The sequence below is a fragment of the Phytophthora sojae genome, assembly GCF_000149755.1.
Source record: "Phytophthora sojae unplaced genomic scaffold PHYSOscaffold_2, whole genome shotgun sequence".
Taxonomy (NCBI): Eukaryota; Oomycota; class Peronosporomycetes; order Peronosporales; family Peronosporaceae; genus Phytophthora; species Phytophthora sojae.
The window spans coordinates 1,948,463-1,970,280 of record NW_009258116.1 but is presented as its reverse complement, the minus strand read 5'-3'; the positions used below and the strand labels follow the sequence as shown (position 1 = coordinate 1,970,280).

General features: G+C 52.5%; 5 protein-coding genes across 5 annotated transcripts; 2 read left to right on the top strand and 3 right to left on the bottom strand.

Moving 5' to 3' along the window:
* Positions 1-346: 346 nt before the first annotated feature.
* On the bottom strand, positions 347-778 carry PHYSODRAFT_295775 (hypothetical protein; the record flags this gene model as incomplete). Its single annotated transcript, XM_009520325.1, has 2 exons — positions 347-541; positions 611-778. The coding sequence occupies 2 exons, from the start codon at positions 776-778 to the stop codon at positions 347-349; spliced, it is 363 nt and encodes a 120-aa protein (XP_009518620.1).
* Positions 779-5,665: 4,887 nt separating this feature from the next.
* PHYSODRAFT_310733 (hypothetical protein) lies at positions 5,666-8,285 on the bottom strand (the record flags this gene model as incomplete). The annotated part of the gene is made up of 7 exons (XM_009520324.1): positions 5,666-5,679; positions 6,167-6,470; positions 6,552-6,878; positions 6,943-7,535; positions 7,843-7,844; positions 7,918-8,033; positions 8,118-8,285. 7 exons carry the CDS (start codon positions 8,283-8,285, stop codon positions 5,666-5,668), a joined length of 1,524 nt encoding a protein of 507 aa, XP_009518619.1.
* Positions 8,286-11,393: 3,108 nt separating this feature from the next.
* On the bottom strand, positions 11,394-12,359 carry PHYSODRAFT_295772 (hypothetical protein; the record flags this gene model as incomplete). Its single annotated transcript, XM_009520323.1, has 5 exons — positions 11,394-11,579; positions 11,635-11,698; positions 11,755-11,794; positions 11,865-12,305; positions 12,347-12,359. The coding sequence occupies 5 exons, from the start codon at positions 12,357-12,359 to the stop codon at positions 11,394-11,396; spliced, it is 744 nt and encodes a 247-aa protein (XP_009518618.1).
* Positions 12,360-12,482: 123 nt separating this feature from the next.
* On the top strand, positions 12,483-14,755 carry PHYSODRAFT_284721 (hypothetical protein). The gene is made up of 2 exons (XM_009520322.1): positions 12,483-13,728; positions 13,809-14,755. The coding sequence occupies exons 1-2, from the start codon at positions 13,211-13,213 to the stop codon at positions 14,251-14,253; spliced, it is 963 nt and encodes a 320-aa protein (XP_009518617.1). The 5' UTR covers positions 12,483-13,210; the 3' UTR covers positions 14,254-14,755.
* Positions 14,756-16,786: 2,031 nt separating this feature from the next.
* PHYSODRAFT_324553 (hypothetical protein) lies at positions 16,787-17,474 on the top strand (the record flags this gene model as incomplete). Its single annotated transcript, XM_009520321.1, has 4 exons — positions 16,787-16,889; positions 16,961-17,112; positions 17,190-17,315; positions 17,364-17,474. The coding sequence occupies 4 exons, from the start codon at positions 16,787-16,789 to the stop codon at positions 17,472-17,474; spliced, it is 492 nt and encodes a 163-aa protein (XP_009518616.1).
* Positions 17,475-21,818: the final 4,344 nt, after the last annotated feature.

The window sequence follows — 21,818 nt, the reverse complement described above, 5'->3', positions numbered from 1 at the left end:
ATTTGCTGAGCAGGAGCTTGAGTTTGTTTTTGAATTGAGGATCCATTGTTGTCACTTAGCTAATACGATCGCTAACGCCTACTGAAGACCGGGGCCTAACCTGTGCCAAGAAGCGTCACTAGGCAGGGGGCCCTCTGCTGGTGGGAGAGTCTGAAAATTAGTGCAAAGAGGTCAGGTGGGTCGTACTCGCCACCCACGAGGTCGATAAATACAGGGCAGGGGCCCTAAAACGTGAGTTACAAATCGCATGCAGACAAAGCTAAGGAAAAAGAAGAACAATGGTTGTTACTCCTTAGGGCTAGAGGCATCTAAGGCTAATGCTTAGCGCGTGGTGTTGTGAGCCTGCTTAGTTCGTAGGAGGGACGACCGTCGTGCCGGCCGCACCCCAGTTGCCAACCTTGATGTCCTCCAGCACGACGTAAATCCGTTCCGCGGGCACCTTGAGCTGCTCGGAAACCGTCTTGGTGAGAGCCGCGATGGTCTTGGGGTTGCGCTCAGAGTCGATGCGACCGATGCAGCGAGCGTGCACATATGCTGCTGGCTGACCAGAAGAACAGAAGCGTCGTTAGTGTATTTGTCGGTGTCATGGAGTTAATTCGCGGAGACCCACCTCATCGTTGAGCTGCAGAAGCACAGGCACTTCCAGGTTCAGCTCCACCATCATGAAGGCAGCCGGGAAACCGGACGATTCCTCGAGGGTCTTGGCAATCGCGGCGCTGGCAGCAGCCTTGTCGACGCTGGACCTGAGGACGTTGCTGGTGATGGAGGCGTACGGCATCTTGTTCTGTGGGGGGGGGGGGGGGGGGGAGTGGGGGTGGTGAAGTGTTGTTGTGAGGACGCAAATAGGAAATTGATAATGCGCAGGAAGCTCTGTTGCTTCCATACACTGAGCTTGTGGTGAGCTCTTGATTACGAGGGTAGTATGGAATTTTCATACGAACCGTTTACGATTCGTGGCTGATTATGGACTCCACCTATACATGTATATCCTGCCCAAAGTCTCAGCAACCAACGTCTAACAGAGCAGCGATTGGCATTTCATAGCACCACAGGTTCAACTCTAAGCAGCAAAGGCACTTTCTTCGTGGTAGGTTTGATTTTTGATTTTTTGTTTAGTTTTTTTTTCTACAAGCATAATACAGTCTAAAAAGGATCAGGAAATCAATTGAAGAAACTTCTGCAAGTTTCGAGTTGCTCAATGTGCAGTGTAGTAACGCCGTATTCGTTTCGCCCCACGTTGGCGAGTTAGCGCACGAGCGCGAAAAAGCAACGATTTTTTTTTTAATTGAGGTACATTGTAGTCACTTAGTTCTTCGTAACGACTACAACGACCGGTCCCGCAGGTGCTAACCCGTCATCTGCAGGTTGGGGCTCCTAAAAAAGCAGCGAATTATCTGCACCCTAGTTTTTTTCGAAACCGTTGCCTGCGTAGCTTTCACCGGTGACTGCAGTACATTTGGATTCGGTCGAATCTTCGACGTGATGTAAACCTCGAAACCAGTAAAGATATAGTCCATACTACATAACCGCACGATGCACGTCTTGGACAACTGTAGTGAGCACCTCGCACACTGAAGTGGTAGTCAGTGGCCGACTGGAGCTTGATGCCGTAACTGGCCCCCGCCTTGCTCCAGTGGCAGCCGAGCAGAGCTCGGAATCAGTAAATAAAATAAAAAGTTGGGCAATAAAATAACTGAAAAAAATTGTTGTGGTCGACCCTAATAATCAGTATTTCTCAGATTCTAGAACGTTTATGGCTTCTAGAAGCCTCGGGGCATCCGAGCTATCCGCGTTCAAGTAATTCTCCTCTTCTCGCTATCATTTCAAAATCTACCATGTCCCCGACGCCGAAGCAACACACCAGAAACCTCTGCTCGAAGCTGCTAAACGGCCGCTACAAGGGCTGACTGTGCTTGAAGACGCGCAAGCTGTCGTCCTCTTACACCAAATCAACGTATTTCCATCCTCTGGTTGCTACACCAACACGACCGACCACCTCCGACGTGACCACAAGACTACACCCTCTCGACCCTCTCGAAGAACGAGATCCGAGCAGTGCGTCCAAGAACCCTCGACTCGTTCGTTACTACTGCTGTGGACGAGCTCTCACACGTTCGTAGAGAGAGAGCATGCTGGAGTTCAATGGAAGCTTTGGGACGCTGAGCTTGTAGCGGACGCACTCAAGACTGACTAGAAATCACGTGTAGTGGTCGTATAACGAGCGGAGGTAGCTGATTAGTGGTTTACATGATGATCAATAGTTTATTGTCCAATAATTTATTGGCGCGAGTTGACTCCCTCAATAAAATAAAATAATTATTTTTCCGAGCTCTGCAGCCGCCTGCATCCCAATGATGTTGTAGCCACAGTCGTAGGTGGTGACGCCTGGGCTGTACGTTTTCAAGTCCCCCCACGCTGCGTACAACAACTTACTGTCTCCGTTGGGCACTTTGGCGTCCGTGCAGGCTGCACGGACGCCAAAGTGCACGGTGCAGCTACCGCTAGAGCGTAGCGCCGAAGGAAAACGACGCGATACAGCTGACAGACGGCATAATGAGAGGCTGGGGCTCGAATTTAAAAGTGGGGTTATGCTTCTGTAGTTGGTCGTTGTCAAGGCTTTAGGTTGGACTATAGTGATAATGGCGGAAAGGTTAACGTATTCGAAGAATGCATAAGAAGCCGGCATTATTTTGTTGATGACCCGCCATTCTATTGTGCTCTGTAAAAGTGAGAGAAGAGATGGCGTGAAGACATTCCGGATGGGACCTGGTATGGAGTACTTAAGTAAGTAGTTTTGTCCACGCTTGCTCAATCCTCTGTATGTTGTTGTGTTAGCAGCTTTATGACGCGCAGAATAAACAACCAAAGCCACCTCAGATTTATACTTCTTCTGTGTTGATGTCCCAATTTGGGCAATCGACAGGAACATTGATGAGCACAAGCCCACGGAGCTTGAGACTAACGGCATTCTAGATGACGAGAAAACACATCAGGGAGGAGAATCTTGATTTGTCATACAAGAACGATACTTTACAGCACATTCCTAGCGTAATGTTTCTGGACACTTCTCGCATAACGTGGTTTACCAATTCATGACCTCTGACCAGTTCATGGACTAAAGCGACTATTATCCAATCCAATCTTCTTATTTGGACTAATATTGCTCTGATTGGCTCAATATTTTTTAACCAGATCTCGGCCCTCACTTTTCCTTACGCTGATCCCGTCAGATATCGAGTCGAGCGTAAGATAAAGGCGGCCTTCACAGACAAGCAGCTAGAAGAAGCTATCGACCGCGTCCTCGCAGGAGAGAAGCTCGCAGCCGTGGCCGACTCGTCACCAGTGTCGTTGTCAACACTAAAGCGCAAAGTCGCCGCGCGCATCGAAGGTCGATCAATTGAGTGCCAACGGCCCGGACCTGCCCCCCTGCTGCCTCCCGAGTGTGAAGCCGATCTAGTGACATGGATCGCTGCAATGCAGCGTCGTCTGGTCCGACAAGCCATGGTGCAGGAGCTGCACTCCAAGCGCGTGACAACAATGGCGCCGAAGTGCCTGCAGTGGAGCCGCTGTTCATCATCGAGAGCGCGGCGGTTTGAGTTTGATATGAGACTTTGTATGGGATCGCGTCGGTCCAACATCTGGTCAGCGCGTCATAAAAAAAAAAAAATCCGCTTTGTTTGCTTCGCTGTTGCTTGCTCATATTTGCTCATAAATTGGTGCGAGGACCTTCAAAATTAAACGTACCGACTGCTTGTATAAATGCTAGCGTTGTAGCATCGCTGCTCTAATATTGGTGTCGTCATCGACGATTTCGCATGAGGTGCTGCTGGCGGGTCATGAATTGGTAAACCACGTTACACATGATGTGCCAATTGTCTTCGTAAAACTTATTAGTGTTGGAATATGCAATCAGGCAGTGTCAAGTCCCAGCCCGAAGAGACGACGACCGGGGCGCCTGTATGGTGTAACGGTCTAACGAGTTATGTTCTACAGGTATGTTGTGAGTTCAATTCCCGCGTGGCCTACATTTTCCAACAACTAGCCGAGCGCCGCCGCTACGCGGCGATAAGTTTAGGGTAGTCGTAGTAGTGAGGGCCGCCCACCTCCACTTCGCTCCGGTGGGCTGTTTTCCAGTCAAATGTCATTAATTTGGATTGTATGCACGTAAGAAGGTGTTTGTATGTTGGGAGTACTCTTAGTATGGTTAAAAGTGGCTGGTATCAGCTTCATCACGTCAGTGTTACTATAAGTAGATGCACTTGCAAGATAATATATTTTCTATTGCACGGTACTGTGTTGTAAACCATGTCCAACATCGTCGCAGGTATTCAATCCAAACTACAAAGTATCTGATTTAGAACAGCTCGTGTTTCATGTGCTCTCATAAGTCTGTATACGTGTTATTTTACCAAGTGTATCACTCTGCCATGGTTTCTGTTAGTTGGTCCAAGAGTATAGCCTTTACATTCTGTATCAAGGCTATAAGCCTAAATAACAATTCACGCTTCGCAATGCCTCTCCTTTTCTTATTAAACATCGTGTACATATACATATCGGGATCGTTTCGGCATTTATATGATCCATAAATGTATTCAACTTCGGGCTGCGATAATGTGGCCTCATCAAAACTTATTTTTGTTTAAGTATTAGTCTAAGCGGAGTACATAAGCACATTAGCGCACCACCTGCACCACAGCCGCTAAGACATTGAAAGTAACAACTTTGCATTTCGTATCTATGAAGTACACGTTGCACTATGCAAGTTCCGTTTCCAGCGTTTAGCATACAGGTAGAGCGCGTCCAAGGTTATCTATCATAGAACTCCAGCTCATTGAATGTCAGCGTCTACTATTCAGATCTCATTATACTACATACCAACACATAACATACGCTATCGATGCATGAACCACTTTTAGCCTTTAGCCTGTATCCCGATCTCCAATGCTATACAGAGAACGGAAGGGAGTTCAGGTTCAGCATGGCGCGGTAGAAAGAATAAATACCAGCGTAGTGTAAGTAACCTAAATACACCTTATTCACACACACATGAACCCCTTTTAGCAATAGCAGATACTTCGAAGGATGTTTATCGCGTTGAGAGCCAAGTACGCGGTAGTTGTAGTTAATTTGTCCTTGTAGTTTTACTATAGTGAAATAAGCTCGGCTCCTTGTTAATACTTAACCACCTTCAGCTCACCTTGCGCTACATGTACTCGCACTGCTACCACTTACAACGTTGCTGCTATCACTTACTACGTGCTCCTATCACTTTCTGCGTGCTGCTTTCGCTAACTATACGTGCATGCCGCTCACTACGTGCTGCTAGCGCTTAACTATGCGCTCCTATCGCTGACTACGTGCTGCTATAACTAACTATGCGCTGCTATGGCTTACAATGGGTTTATATGAACCAACCTCGCTACCTTACCATTATACTAAGTAGTAGGGCAGGCCCAGCTACCTATCGCTTTGCTATAACGCGGTGATCCGAACGGGGGTGATCTTATCGCCCCCGTTCCCGACGACGCTCGCCTCGTCGGCTCGCTGCACTACTCGCAGTGTTATTAGTTAATAGTATTGGGCAGGCACTGCGGTCCCGCTAGATCGCAAGGGGAGGGGGGGGTCTGCCTTCGCTACGCTCGGCAGCAAAAGGTTGTTTGTGCCATTACTGGGGGCCGCCTTCGCTACACTCGGCAGCTAATCGAACTTAGTGAGAATCGTACTTAGCGAATAAGCGTGACGATTTCTGTGACCGACGGACAGCGTCGTTCTGATTGATTCTTAGGACTAGCCGGGCGCTGCCGCTACGCGGCGGTGAATTTTTTGTTAGTTGGCGCTTCGCTCGCAATGCTCGCTGCGCTATTGGAGCAGACTGCCTACGCTTCGCTACGGCAGTGGCGGACCCGTTCCGCTCGCCTCGTCGGCTCGCTGCACTACTCTCAATGTTAGATTAGTATTACAGAGGCCGGGGCGGGTTACGGTGGGGTCGCCTTCGGCTGCGCTCGGCAGCTACTCGTACTTAGTGTAATTCGTACTTAGTGAATAAGCGTGACGATTTTGTGACGGACGGACAGTAGTCAAAATGCTCCAACCGGAAGTGAGACGTGTTGGAGCAGAAACTTCTGTTGCATCTCTTGGATGCGCCGAAGCTTCGCGCCGATCGTACCTCGTACGTATTCCTGCGCAGAAGCAAAAGCTTCCTTTGGCATCGATGAAATCTTCGACGCGTGAGCTCCAAACTGGCAAAAGCTCCGCACGACAGACGCATTTTGGGGATCCACAGCCGATCGCGTCACGATTGTCCAGATGTTGTCTTGGAAGTGGAATCCTTCGGCAGGTAGAAACCACGTCGCCGCACTAACCAGCACAATGCGGTCCGATTGGATGTATCGGCGCACAAAGTTCACGCCGTCTATACGCACAGTGCTGTGCATGTCGAGTTTGCAGCTTCTAGAGAGAGAATTGAAACACTTATCTAACGAAACAATTCACGGTTAGTCTGATGCTGTTAAAAAAAGTTACGACGACTGTTAATCAAGCCGAACACTTACGAAAATCGGCACCTTCTCAGGGTCTTGGGACTCTTTGCTCGTGCCTTTCCACACAAATTCGGCAGCTACATGCAGCGGACATGCCATTGGAGTCGTTGTCATCGTCTCGATGTACGTTCCGAGCGGATCTCCGTATTTGTCTTGGGTGGAAAATGATACCACGGGTTGGCCCTCGAGTGGCGGGAACAAGGAGTTTATACGCATGTATAGTCCTGCCACTGTTGCTTCCAGCTCAGCCAGAACTGCGTCACTTAGATCGATCTGCACACTTGGACTGCTACTCATAATGCCAGGTGTTGGCTGAAGACGACACAGCAACTTCATCCCCTGGAAAAAAAAAATCACGTTACAAAACCTTGTACGATAGAAAAGGTAGAACTGTAGAACGAACCTCCAATGCGTCCTTCTTCCCCAGTAGCTTGTATATCGACCGACCCAGCCTCCGCTGCCGAGCCAAAATCGTCTTGAGTTCTTGGTTGGTCTTCTCTGATTGTTGTCGCTCTTGACACTGGAGGATCGCTAGATCTTCCCATACGGACACAAACGCGCTGGGCTTTTGAGGACCTTGCACTCTGTTCAAAGCAGTCGCAGGATGACGACGTGTGCGCTGCAGTTGCTTCAGTCTCGCCGTCAGCTCAAGCACTTCCTGGCGCAGTGTCAGCACTTCGTCACGCTTCTGGCGCTGGAACTTGGTCGACTGCGGGACTTGACCCGGGAGCCTCGGCTTGCGTTTCTTGCGAGAGCTTTTGCTCGGCGCTGAAGGTTCATGAGACGGTGATGAAGCCCCAGGTTCAAGCGGAGAAGACACTGCGCTCAAGTCCCCGTCAGTTGACGTGATGTCCGCCAAGCTCAAGTCTTCGTCCGTTGAGATAATGTCGGTCAAGCTCGAGTCGCTGTCGCTGTGGAGAGAGTCGAAGAAAGAGAACACGTCGGCCAGCGCTGCGTCGGTCTCCTCAGTTCTCGCTCCTTGAGCCATCTCGGTAACTTTACGGGTACGTGGGCGAATTGAAAATACTTTCTCACGTGGTGCCCAAAGATGCCTCGGACCAGAACACGAGGGTCCCTTACCTCAGACGCTGCAGGCTGCAGCAGGCGTGACGGATGTTTATGCGGTTAATTTGATTATGGAGACCGAGTTTTGATGCGGCATTTCATCCTCGATGGTGACAGAAGGGGGCAAGCAGAGTAAATGCATGTACCGGTAACTTCTGAACGGTGCGTTGCTGTGCAAAGCGTTATTTCGGTCTGCTCGGTACATCTAGTACTGGGAGATGCGAGTAAAGTGACCTACTTCTTGGCGGGAGGGATGACAGTCGTGCCGTTGGCGCCCCAGTTGCCGACCTTGATGTCCTCCAGGACGACGTACACGCGCTCCGCTGGCACCTTCAGCTGCTCGGACACAGTCTCGGTCAGCGCCGCAAGGGTCTTCGGTTTCTGGTCCGAGGTGAGTCCAATCGTGCGTGCGTGCACGTAGGCCGCCGGCTGCCAGAAAACAACAAGGTTAGTATTCGCATACAGTACCCGCTATCAAACCAACTCGTGGGTGGGTCGGTGCACTGTACGTACCTCGTCGTTCAGCTGCAGAAGCATCGGGGCCTCAAGTTCCAGCTGCACCATCATGAAGGCCGCGGGGACGCCCCACTGCTCATTCAGCGTCTTGGCAACGGCGGTGCTAGCGGCGACAGTGTCCACGCTGGACTTGGAGACTTTGCTGGTGATACGCGCGTACGGCATGGCGGCGAAGGGTAGAGTGGAAAGGGCGAAGTTGCTGCTGCGAGGCATATACTAAAATGTTCTTACTCAACTTGTTTTCCTCCACTCCTATCGAGCTCCATCGACATGTTCATCAAGATCGCGATTACGATGACTAGCTCGTCGGGGTTACGGAGCCTTAAACCTGTCTAAGCTGATCCCCAAAACGGTAGAACCCAAGCATAAATAAGTAGAACAAAACTAGAACGTAGGGTTAGGGCGAACGCTATTGGTGCCATGCCGGTTCTACCTGGACGAATGCAGCGCCATCCGTTCTCCTGGGCGCCACTCGTTTTACTCGTCTGCTTGGCAATCGCAGCGTTGTCGTCGCCAGCATCGGCAGGTCCGTACACTTGGACACCCTGAAGCTACTGAGCAAGCTGACACTCAAGCGCTTACTTAGTACTACGCATCAGGGCGTTCTCGGCTCCGAGTTCCGCACAGTGGCTCCCGAAGCGGAGCAAATACTACCGGAACGGGATGTATTCGACCGCAACGGACAAGGCAAGATCGCAGTCAACGTACACAACTTGGCAGCAGCAGCTTCTCCGCAATCTACGAGCTTAACAGGACGGTAGTACAGCGGCAGAAGGTCGAAGAGCTGTAGGTGGAGAACGAGAAGGACGAGCTGGAGCAGAAGCGCATGCAGGAGGACACAGTACGTCGGAGCCATCGAGATCTCGCTCAGCTCGAAGAAGACAAACATCCGCAGTGAACGCGCGAGGCGGGAGAGAGAGGGTGAGCTGCAGCTAGCGGTGGATCACGCGCGGGTTCTGTTGGGGAGGAATTCGGGCGGCTGTTGGCGTGGTGGGGCGGATCAGACAGCAGCGAGCGAACGCAGCTTACGCAGGCACTGCAGTCCACGTTCGACAATTTGGGGCAAGGCATCTCCGTGCTTCTGGTTGACAAGCGAAGCTCGCCAAGTTTGTCGGGGACGTCGTGGCTCTAGCAGCTGGAATTTACCTCGGTACTCAGGGCTGTGGAAATATAGATTGTTTATTGATTGACGGCTCAGATCTGGAACAATCAATTATTGCAATCTCAACAATCTCACAAACAAAAAGATTGCAATCTAAGTTCTCGCTTGTATTTCCTCTGCTACGTTCATATTTTTACTGGTTTGGCGGCGCTATCGCTCTAAGACCTTTGCTTGTGCGATTACATTTGTGTTGAGCTTCAAAAACCTTGGCCAAATGCAATGTTGGGTCTTATATTCATCATGTTGAGCGTGCACCCCATCCAGGCATCCAATGACCCCTCATATCCGCATTTCGAAGCAGGAGAAGGCACATAATGGTTTTTTAGGAGCTAGGATCGCTTCCATAGGCTTGACGTTGCATATTTCTCTACCGGATCGCTGGCAAAGGCTCAAAATCAGTATAGGAACAATATGGGAACGGGATTGCCGATTGAGATCACGGAGCAATCAATTATTGTGATTGACAATCTCGGCAATATTACAATCGCAATCACTTTTTCCACAGCCCTGCTCGGTACTTCTCGCTCGGCTGGGGCGTTTGGCTTCTTCAACGCTTGTTCCGTCGGAACGCAGCCAGGGGGCAGGATTGGACTGGTCGGCGTGGTGTTGCGCAACGCTCTGGAGATGCCCGTCTTCGAGGACGCGCAATATGCACAGGGCTCCATAGCGCCACACGAAGCCCCTGGAACTATCAAAACTATGGTCGTCAAAGGCGTATAGCTCAAGTTTCAGGCATGACCTATGTCATTTTAAGTGGTGGTGCCGCGGGCCCTCTAGGCTCCGATCCAGTTACAGAATTCCACGCTCTCTTCAAGTGAGCGAACTCGTCTCCTCGTGGCGTTTTGGTGTTCATTGATGAAGCTGAAACATCCCTCAGGTGCCGAGCCACACACAAGCCTCACAGAGCGAAGCAATACGAAATGCACTGACCGCGCTGCTGTCAGCGACCTTTCCATATCAATCACACAGGCATTGGGGGATAATGTGGTTCATTTTGGTAACGGGCCAAGGCATTAGATCCCTGCCGAGTGGCCACCCCACACTTATTGGCCCGTGAACGGAATGTACCGCAGTCCCCCAAACCACAAGTGAGGCAGGAAGCAAGGGATGAGGCACTTACGCGTTGAGGTTCGAGTCGTATCGGTCCGCAGTTCATGGCCAAGTCGAAGTGGTTGTTGGGATACGTGATACACCCAGGGTTTGTCGTGACGAGCGAGTGCGACGACCTTCTGCCGTAGCTAGCCTAGTGTAGGCAACCTTCGAAGGTCCGAAATGAGTAAGTTCAAGATATTGTCGGTATCGTTGCATCCAGTCACACCAATCGTGCGTGTCTTGACCCATCGGTGGATGTGCCTTCAACCAGTCTGCGTTGCCGATCTTGACGTAGAAGATTGGGAGACATGATCTTGCCGGGTAAGCGAGATGCTCCACATGAAGAAAACTGAGTGTCCCGGCAGGGGCACGTCTACACAGGCGCCGGTGCTCGCCTTTGGGGTTCAACAGACCGTCGTTTGGTCTCACTAGCTGCATGCGTACCGGTGGGCGTCGCCCACTGGGCGATGTCGCCGTCAACTCGGAGTTGATAGTGCCGCTTCAAATTCTTCTTGGGTGACGCAAGCTTTAGTTTTTGGTGAGGTACATTACAGTCATTTCGGAAACCTAACGACTAAGCCAATGTCCGTCTGTCAGAAGCCTACACATCTTCTGTCAGCTTGCTAACTACCGTTTTGGGTGACGCAAGCTTGCGCTCGAGAAGCGCGAGGTGGTGTTGATAATCAAAGAGTTCGCTTGGACGTGAGGCCGAACCAAGAACGAACCACAACTGCTCGGCAGTTCTCCGACTGACGAACGTCTGGTTTCAACTCCTGCAGTAGCCTCTTTGAGACGTGTCGGTTACCGAGCTTGTTGATTGAGCTGGTCTTGAAGCTAAGTGTCTTCCTTTATCAGGAAAATACTTATTTCTTTCGCTGCGCTGCGCTCACTGCACTGCGGATGGTACACAACTAGCATGAACTTCTTGGACTAAGTGTTCGTGTAGTCCTAGTGGACATGCTCGCCTGCCTCTACGCACTTCACTTTTTGTTGTACAGTTTTTCAGCTTGAGCTATCGCTTACACTCCTTCACCTTCTCTTCCACAGCTCGGCCCACGAGCTTCATTGTCACGACGAACTTCGTCCTTCGCATGGCAGTATATCATCATCTTGGCTATATCACGGCCACTCGTGCCGGTTGTCATCTCCCCATACTGCGTCATCACACTCGCGTTCAGAGCTGGAGGCAACACGCTGCCAAACACCTCGTCAGATTTCCCCATCAAGTTGGTGGCGGCGGGCGAGAAAGGAGCGACGTACCCGTTGAAGTACATTTACAGCGGTCTTACACAATTCTTTGTCGCCGGGATGAAAAATTCTACGTCTGCCACCGCTCAGCAATCGTCGTTAGATTATAGCTTAGCTGGTCTAAAGACTTACTTGGAAGCAGTGCATTCCGTACGTGGGGGCTTGTGTCGCTCTTTGGAAGCAATGCGAAAGGCATTGGCAGTAAGCGAAGGTATCATTTATCTTGTGTAAACTTCGCCTACCTTGGCCATTTACTTTGCGTCTGTTTAGCCCAATAAATTTTTCGTACTTGCGGAACAGTCTGACCCCCTCCTCCGTTTTCCCAAGTGCCTTGATCAACTCTTTACCTTCTTCGTCCCACTTAGCGTGGTCCTCGAAAAGCTTGAGCCGTACATCCTTGTTCTCCTTCTTCAGGAGGAAGTTCACGTAGGGCACGGTGAACGTTCCGTCTTGCTCAGTCACTTTACCCACAAACCTCGGACGGGAAGCTCCTGTGGGATGCAGCAGCTTCGTCAGATGCTCAAACATCCGCTCCTCCTCTTCATCTTCGACTTTCGCAGCGGCCGTCTCTGCGGCCCTCAGGTGCCTGTAGCTTGGGATGTCGAGATGCACAGGCTGAGCACGGTGCGTGCTAGCCGCTTGCGTGGTGGTAGCCTCGGTTTCCGCTGAAGCAGCATCGCAACCTGCACAGAGAACAGCTGAAATCGCCAAGAGGATGGAGTACAGTACAGGCGCATTGTTGATGGGGCTGGTAGTGTAGGTCGAAGGATGACTTGGGCTCTTGGATGCAACTTGCGAAGTGGAAGGCGATCTGGTGGTTGCTTCGGATCCACTGGCTGTTGAACAATCCATGGGTACGGGGGAGACTAACTCTAGTAGGCAGGGCCTCCGAAAATAGCATTGTCAATAACATTATTTCAGAAAATAACAATAAATTACGCATTTCGGCGGGTTCAGCCATCTACCGTGATAATTTATTGATGTGCTTTGTGATATTACATAATTTATGACAGTTACCTTTATATAATAATGTTAGCGTTTTACCAGCCATCTTCTCGCTTCCAGTCGTTCAGAAGAACTGGAATCACTGGTTGTCTGCGTTGCTAGTTGCAGCTCATTTGACAGCGCTCACTTTTCAATTTTCACTTCTCAAGCCTTCAAGACCTCATCCAGCATGGTTCGCGCTATCCGCCCCCCTCGCCCTGCCTACACGAACTCCCAAGTCTCGGGGTTTTACTTCCGCCCGTGTCGCGACGAGAACGACGAGGTGATTCTCGAGTATTTCCGTTGCCGTTGCGGCACGGTTCGGAAGCAAACCCATAGGGACGGGTACTCCAACCTGATGCAACATATCAGGGGGGAGCACCCTGACTACGAGACCGTCATGCTCGACGCTACGACGGCGGAGACAGGCTCCCTCGTGAACTTCGTCCGCCACTCGGCGCTCAACCTCCACGGCTGGATGGTTTGGATTGTCATGTGCGACCTGCCACTCCCTTTTTGTGAGAGCCGAGAAGCTCGGCGGTACGTGTATGCATAAGGTCATTGTGTTTACATTACTACGGAAACTAACAACTTTACTTTATGGATGTTATTCAGCTACTCCAGCCTGGACCCCATCTCGGAGGAAACGCTGCGGGCTGGCATGGACGGGGTCGTCGTCGCCGTCGAGCGTTCGATTGCGTCGGAGCTCCCAGCACGCTTCGGCATCATGCTCGACGGCTGGACACACGCATCTGAGCACTACATCGCCGTGTTCGCGTGCTATGAGGTGAACGGCTGTCCCAAGACAACGCTACTCAGCATGGCCCCGCTGCTGGACGCGCAGGACGACGATCTCTCCGCGCAGGGCCATCTCGAGTTTCTAGCGACCACGCTGCCGCGCGATTACGGCGTACAGCTGGCGCAGTGTCGCTTCCTCGTAGCTGACAACTGCGCCGTAAACCGGCGGCTGGCAACTCTTATGAGTGTGCCGCTTGTTGGTTGCGCAAGCCACCGCCTGAACCTTGCTGTTCAGGCGGACATGGCGTCGCATGAGGAGGACCTGGTTGTTGTGCAGGCGCTCATGGTAAAATTGCGTACTCTCACCCAATCTGCCAAACTACGGTAAGCGCCAATGTGTATGTGTGGTGTGTCAATATGTCTCTAACACAATTTGTGTACTTTTGTAATTTTTTACAAAATAGGTTGAAAACGCCACTTCGGCCTGTCATTCGCCAGGACACGCGCTGGAGCTCTACGTTCGAGATGGTACGGCGCTACCTCCAGCTCCTCGAGTTTCTTGACGCCGAAGACGACGACCTCATGGACCTGCTGCCGCCGCCGGCGATGAACAAGCGACTGCGGGCATTGTACCAGGAGCTGTGCGACATCGAGTCGGTCTCGAAGGCCCTTCAAGGCCACGACGTCGACCTGCTGGACGTTCGCGAGTGGTTCGACGAGCTAATCGCTGTCAAGCCACAATATGGGCGCTACATTGGTAAGTTTATAACTGTTGAATTTGTGTTTAATATTTTCACTAACAATTGTATAATGGTTTTTATTTTGCAGGGCCTCGGGCCAACATTGTGCACAGCCCAGATTTCGAGGCTGGGTGTGTACGCGTTCTCCGCGGGTAGGCGCAGCGGCTGACGCGTGCTGAAAAGGCCGCTTTGCAGCCCTTCAAAGCTGCCAGACCGGACGACGCGGCCGCGAGTGAAGTGGAGGAGGATCCAACCGCGTCGTTCGTGGAGCGTCTTCGGAAGCGCCGGCGGCTTGCACAGGACCGTGTCAAGTATGAGCAGCTGAAGAGCATCCCACCCACGTCGAACGTGGTGGAACGCTTCTTCAGCATTGCTCGGGTGACGTTTGGTCATCAACGACACGGCCTGCTGCCACGCACGCTTGAGACGATTTTGTTTCTCCGCCAGAATCGGTCGTACTGGGATGCAACGACTGTGGACAATTTGAGCTAGATGATAAGCTAACTGGTGTCTTGTTAATAGACTTCATGCTTTTCATAATGGCATTATTTATTGTGGTACGTTGGGGGCAATGCCATAATGTACTGTTGTATTGGTAGGAGCGTCAGGGGATAATTTATTCAGCAACGCCCAACCTACTAAATAAAAATGCCATATTCGGAGGCCTTGCTAGTAGGGTCTGCATTCCGGATCTACACACCATCACGATCACCCGATCGAGATATTGTACTGTACAGTACGGTAAGACCAAAAAATGTCCCAGTTTCCCACGAGCAGTGATGTATCTTGGCACTTGTTGCTGCACCCGACTGGGAATCATGCGATGAGGCAGCTGCACCCGACTGGGGTTCAATGACACCCGACTACACCGACTCAACCCGACTGAAAATAGAGCCCTTGTTCAGGTGCCAGCACACGTTCTTAGTGTTTCCCGGGCTAGGGTTTCTAGCTTGGACCAAGCATTTTCAGAACGTGTGCTACAGTACCGCTTGCCCAAGTGGGTTCTGTAGTGATTAGTGTGCTGGCCACGTGTTCATTTTGTTTTCGCACGAGATGAAGGCACAACGTCGCCGCAATGCCACATAATTTCCCTATGCTATTGATGAGATGGTAGCATGCGAATAAGTGCACAATGACCTCAATGACATTATTAGTTCAAAGCGCTATCCTAGATACCTGTCGTCTCCTGGACTAACGCCGCAATAGCGAGATTCGGGCGCCTTGGAGATGGTAATCCACCGCTCCCGCAGCACACGTATCCTGCCAAGCATTGATTGGCCAGGGCAGAAGGAAATCGTCTCGTCCTTGCTCATTGATTCCTAGCACAAATGTGCCAGCGTTTGGCTATACATTAGCTAGTGCATAGCTGGACAGCAAAAGTTGTGTAAACCACCTTATAAAAGACCGACTCACTCGGTCGGGTCAGTCGGGTACTCGACTCAGTCGGGCCGCCTCAGTCGGGTACTGGACTCAGTCGGGCTGCCTCAGTCGGTGTGTGTGAACGCAGCAGTATGCAATCAGAACTTGTGAGCCAAAGGATCACTGCACTACACGTAGTAATGTGTGCATTGCCGTCAAGTGTGTATCTAAAGTCTGAAGCACAATAGAACAGCTACGCGCACCATGCTACCCTATTAATTGCAAGCGCCCTACCCACGTGGGCACTGCAGCACTCCTATCAACGCCGGTTTACACAACGATTTTCTATAACGGTTGAAAAGGTTCATTATTACTATCAAACATGAACCGCTAAGCACTATAAAGAAGAAGAAAAAAGCACACACCACGCTCAGTCGGGTTTCGTCAGTCGGAACCCACTCACACACGTCCCGAGCGCAGCGGCGTCCTTGAGGTAAGCGCGTCTTGTGACGCCTTGGCCAGCCGCACAGGGAGCATGTCCTGTTTATCAGCACTGCGCGGTGTAGCCGTCCGCGTAGCAATTCCCACAGGCGCTGCTGCCCGCAAGGCTCTCGACGACTTGTCCTCCCTGGTGGTGCCTCTCTTCGCGCTGCGAAGAGAGGCGCGGTGTGAAGTTCGCACTCCGACGTTCTGACATCCCTCATAACACCCGGTTCGTTTGCATTACCTTCAGCAATGCTTCGCCCAACGCTTATATCGATGCGACGGAGCCTTATGCTCGAGCTGTCGAAATCTTGAATGGCGACTGAAATGGGTGGTGTGCAGGGGTATACTTGGTATGTATACCTGTGCGGTACAGCAACACGAAAATGATTGAAAGGGTGGGATGTGCCAGTCGGGTGCAGCAAACACTCTCATGTATCTTGGGGCTTCCTCACATGTGGCACGGGGCTATTGATGTAAATGCTCGGTGCGGTTTTTAATTCATATTCACGGGTATGGACACCAGATCGAATTTTTAGTTGAGGTTCAAGCTTTCGGTACATTAATTCGTCATTCTGACACTACGTATCCCTCAAGTCTCTATGGACCACCCGTCATGGTGATCGTAAATGTATGTAGTCTTTGGTGTGTCTACACCAAGGTCGAGAAAGTCTTTCGAACCTCTAACAGACGTCGTGTCTGTTAGAGTTACAAGTGACTGTAGCCACTTGTGCGTGTAACCCTGTTACACCATCCCCCCCTTCAAGGTTAGATGCGCCGAGTCACGGCACGTCAATCAGGAAATTGACCAGTCGTCAATTCTTCACGTTGGGAGAAAGAAAACTCGAGCTCATTCCGCAATGAGCTCGCCGAAGAAGACCGCCGCTGAAGCAGAGGGGAACACCTCCCCCGGGATAGAGACTCTCTCTATCCCCAAGTACCGCAAGCGTCTCAACGCAAAGCGTGACGCTCTTGCTGCCAAGGCTGCTGCGGGGACAACTCAACCGGAGATTGTTCTCGAAGTTCCTCTGTAGTCAACGACGCTGTTGACTACGGAGACGGCGACGTGGAGGTGGAAGAGGGCGAGGCCTCTTCTAGCAAGCGCAAGGAGTCTATCGACAGCGATAGTCTCGGCCCGCATGCCGGGTCGAGACTATCAACGAATACGATAACGAACCGGCTGCCGGTTCGTTTTCGGGATACTATGGTTCACAATACGCTCAACAATCCAGCGTGTTGAGCCGCGGGCGTCGCGGATTGGAGGCGGCGGTGGTGGGAACACGCCCCGGGTATGGTCAACCTGGGGTTGACCTTGGCCCGACGCTCGAGGAGCGGGTCGCTGCTGTGGAACAGCATCAGAGCCGGGAGTTCGCCGCGCTGAAACAGGAGGTGGCGATCCTGAGGGCTCAAGTCGCTCAGGATTCGCAGACCGCGTAGGACATCTCTGTCGACGTGGGAGGTCGCGTCTCGCGCTTGGCCCAGCGCGTTCATGCGCTGGAGCAGAGGTTCGCTCCCGCTGGGGCTTCTGCTTCGGTTCAGCAGAGCTAGGTAGCTCGTGCTGCAGGTATGGCTTCAGCCTTCCGACGTAGTACGTTGGATGGAGACGCATACTAGACGGTATGTCCAGTGTGTAGGCGTTGCCGTGCCTTGCCAGCACAGGGAACGGCCCGATAAAGAGCGGAGCAAGCTTGCTTGCCCCGAAGTCGGAATCGGCATGTTTAGGCAAGTTTTGAGTAGCTAACAAGACTAATGAACCCTTCTCGAATACATTAGTGTTGCCCCTGCCAACATTGTCTGTGTTCAGCTTCTGTCGACCGACAGAAGCTGCCATAGCGTCTTGGCCGAACCGAATGACGGCTTGTCTGCGCTGTACGAAGCGAATTGCGCCCGAACTGAACTCGTTCAGCTCGCTTCCAGCAGTAGGCCCGGCCTCTGAGTTCGTCTTCGTGGTGTCTGTGCCCTGCACAGACACCTTCTTCGTCTTCTTCTTGCTCTTTTCGGCGTCTGTGCCCCGCACAGACACGTTCTTCTTCTTCTTCTTGCGTGTAGTCGCTGCTGACACTGTGCAAGTGTCAGCGGCATTCTGCGGCTGCTGCGTTGCAGTCGTAGATCCTCCCCCACTCAAGGATGGAGCCATCATCCCGAGGAGACTCGGGAGGCGTGGGTGCCTGATGGCATTCACGTAGAGCGGTGTATGCCCGGTCGAGGCATGCACCGAGTTGTTGATGGCGAGCTCCGCCATCGGCAGGCACTCGCTCCAGTGTTGGAACGAGTGAGCGTAGCTCTTAAGCACGTCTACAAGCACGCGGTTCACGCGCTCGGTCTGCCCGTCCGTCTGCGGATGGTCCGCAGTCGACATCGAAAGTTGACTCCCAAGAAGTGTAAACACTTCTTGCCAAAGGTGTGCCGTGAAGCGTGGGTCTCGATCCGACACAATGTCGATCGGCATGCCATGGTGTTTGCTTTGAACACCATGTCAACGAACAGGCGCGCCGTCTGTTTCACAGTCACTTCAGCGGGTACCGCAGCAAGATGTACCATCTTGCTGAAGCGGTCAACAAAGACCACAACTGTCACAGGGTTACACGCACAAGTGGCTACAGTCACTTGTTACTCTAACAGATGCGATCTCTGTTAGAGGTTCGAAAGACTTTCTCGACCTTGGTGTAGACACACCAAAGACTACATACATTTACGATCACCACGACGGGTGGTCCAGCATCTTTTAGCCAATGAGTGACTTGCATGTTAGCAGAATCCTGCCAACCAGCCGTTGGCAGATTCCTAGTTTAGAATATTACATTTAGAGGAAGTCAGAAACATAAAACAAAAATAGCAGTTCTCATCTTTTACCAAAACCCGCTACTTGGAGTCTTTATCTTGTTTAAAGTATACTCGTGGATCTCGAGCATACTTAACTCAAGTAAAAGAAACCTACGCTTCCTCATACACGTGCGCATACGTGTAAGCCGTAGTAGTGAGCCAAGGTAGGCCCATTACACCTGGTAGCACTTTGTAGTCCGTCCAACGAACGACTGACTACCTAAGTTCGTACGTCACCGCACGAACGCGGAGCTGAGAACCTTCCCATGGATACAGAGGTGCCCATGGAAAGCTCCACTACGCCTGCAACTCACGTTGCACGCGCTGACTGTCCCCACCTGTCGGATCCAGAGTGGGAAGCCCTCCAACGACTGTCAACAGTCATTGGTGAGGCGGCGGTAGCTACGATGCTGCGTACGCTAACGCCGACAGAGCAACACGGTGTTGCTCTGGGTTTCATCCTAAAGGAGCAACGCGATGTTGCTGCTACTACCGCGGTGCCGTCCGGGACGACACCACGCGCGCAATCGCTGAAGCTCAATGTGAGCAACTATGTCGGCAGCCATTGCGGCTCGACGTATCGTCGACCCGTTGTCGAAGGTTGCGTTCGCCATGTCATGTCTTGGCGGACGTGCAAGAAGTTGGGCGTATGGACGCCGACTCTCGGATCCTACGTGCTTTAGCACGTACGAGGGTTTCAAGGAAAACCTCAGACAAGCATTTGAGCCCCCACAAAACGAGTTCCGGTCGAGGGCGGAGTTCCTCGACCTGCAGCAGGGCAAGCATGATGTCCATGCTTACGCTCAGAGAGCACGGTACTTGGTCTCGAACATCGTGACCAGGTGCCGTCGGGAAAACCGAGAAGCGCATGCTTCACGTATGAAGATCAAGAGTTTGTCGAGACCTTTATCGTCCTGGATCTGAACGATAAGTTTGACATTGTATTGGACATGCCGTGGCTTGCACGGCATGATTCGGTCATCGACTGGGAGATGCGCACTCTCGTGCGCTTCGGTCGCGACAGCGGAACAGTGAGCGATGGCTCTGTTGCCGCTACGCACGCACCGACAGGTGCGCGCGACTCCCCACTCGAGATATGCCGCTGTCCCGGAGTGCCCTGGGCGCGCGCGAACACGCGCGCAAGAGCAACTAGCGTCGGCGTTGCCGCTGACAGCTAATGAAGGAAATGTGTTGGCCTCGGAGGCTGACACCCGCTTTTCAGCCAATCAAGAAGAGTCTCCGGCCTCAAGGGGCACGGATGACGCAGGCGAGTCACACGCCTCAGCCGTGGAGGCTGACGCGAATCTGATTGGATCAGGTCTGGCCAATAATAAGAGCCAAGGTGACGAAACGCCGTCGCCTCCGGGAGTCGATGGCTTGGGTGAATTTGATTCGTCGGCTCGGGGAGCCGACGCACCCTCCGTAATGGAGGGCTCCGCCAATAACAGACGTCGAGGTAAGGATGGCGTGTCGGTTCCGGGAGCCGACGCTACAAGCGGTGCGGACGGTTGCAAACGTCCCGCACAGGAAAAACGTGCATGCTGTCGTGCAGCCGGGCTGCACGACGAAGCGCCAGGCGACCAAGCCGGGCTTGAAGTCGCTCGGCCGCGGGATATACCCGCCGGCGGTATACAAGAACAACACTCGTCCACGGCTGGGCCTGGACGAGGTCAAGAACCAAGCGGAGCCGGGCTCCGCAAAACAAGAAGATGGCGCATGCGAAGGTCGCTGCGCAAGTCTCGGCCTGGGGCCGAGACGCTACAAGAAATGTCTGCCGGGCAGACGGGGGCCGAGAAGCCGGACGTCGAGACGTTGAACGTACCTGTGCCGGGTTCCGGTACAGGGAGATGACTCTCGCTAACCCTCCGACGCAAGCGTCGGAGTTGACTTCGCTTCCAGTCATGAGCTGGAAGCGCTTCGCGCGTGACTTGCACGATGGACGCATCGAGCAAATATGCATTCTCTCGGACGCCGAGAGAACGAAGAGCGAGAATGAAGAACTGAGGCAGTTCTTCATGGAGAGCACCACTGAGAGCGAGGACACTCTCAGTGCGAAGACTAAGAAGGAGCGCTTTGAGGAGCAGAGCTGGGACTTGCTGAAGACGAGTCCCTTCTACGAGATTCTACGGGAGCACGCGGACGTGCTTCCGGAAGAGATCCCTGCGGAGCTTCCGCAGGACAAGGGCATCCAGCACAAAGTACTGTGTCACGCGGCAGTGGCCACTGCCGCGAGAGCAGGTCAAGGCGATCGACGACTTCTTTGAGAGTCGTCGCAAAGCTGGACAAGTGCGGGAATCGAAATCCCCGCACAGTGCTCCGACGTTCGGTGTCAAGAAGCCACAGGGCGGCTGGCGCATCGTTCATGCGTACAACAAGCTGAACGATGCGACGATACTGGCGCAGACACCGATACCGCGAAAAGATGTCATCATCGATTCGATGGTCAGGAGCACTATCTACAGTGCTCTTGATCTGCGTGATGGGTTCTATCAGATCCTCATGCGTGAGAGCGATATCCCTCTCACGGCTGTGAGCACGCCGAGCGGCATGCTCTGGGAGTGGCTAGTGATGCCGCAGGGTCTGAAGAACGCCCCTGCGACCTTCAACAGGTGCGTGACGCACTTGTTGCGCTCGGTGCGCGACTTCGCACCGAGCTACTTCGACGATGTGTTCGTCCACAGCCGGGCTGCGGACGGGATGAGCGATGTTGAGATGCACAAGGTGCATCTCCGGAAGCTGCTTGCGCTCATGCGCAAGCACAAGCTCTATGCGAACCTGAAGAAGTGCATCTTCGGGGCGAGCGAGATACCCGTGCTCGGGTGTCTCGTCGGGAAGAACGGTGTCCGCCCCGACCCTGAGAAGGTCAGAGTGATCAATGAGTGGCCGACGCCGTCGAACGTCAAGGAACTGCGGCAGTTCCTTGGCTTGACCACGTACTTGTGCAAGTACCTGAAGGACTACGCGGGCATGATACCGCCCGCTGACCCAGCTCATGAAGAAGGACGCCGAGCGGGTTTGGACTGCTGAGTGTCAGCAGGCCTTCGATGCAGTCAAGCAGGGCTTGACTGA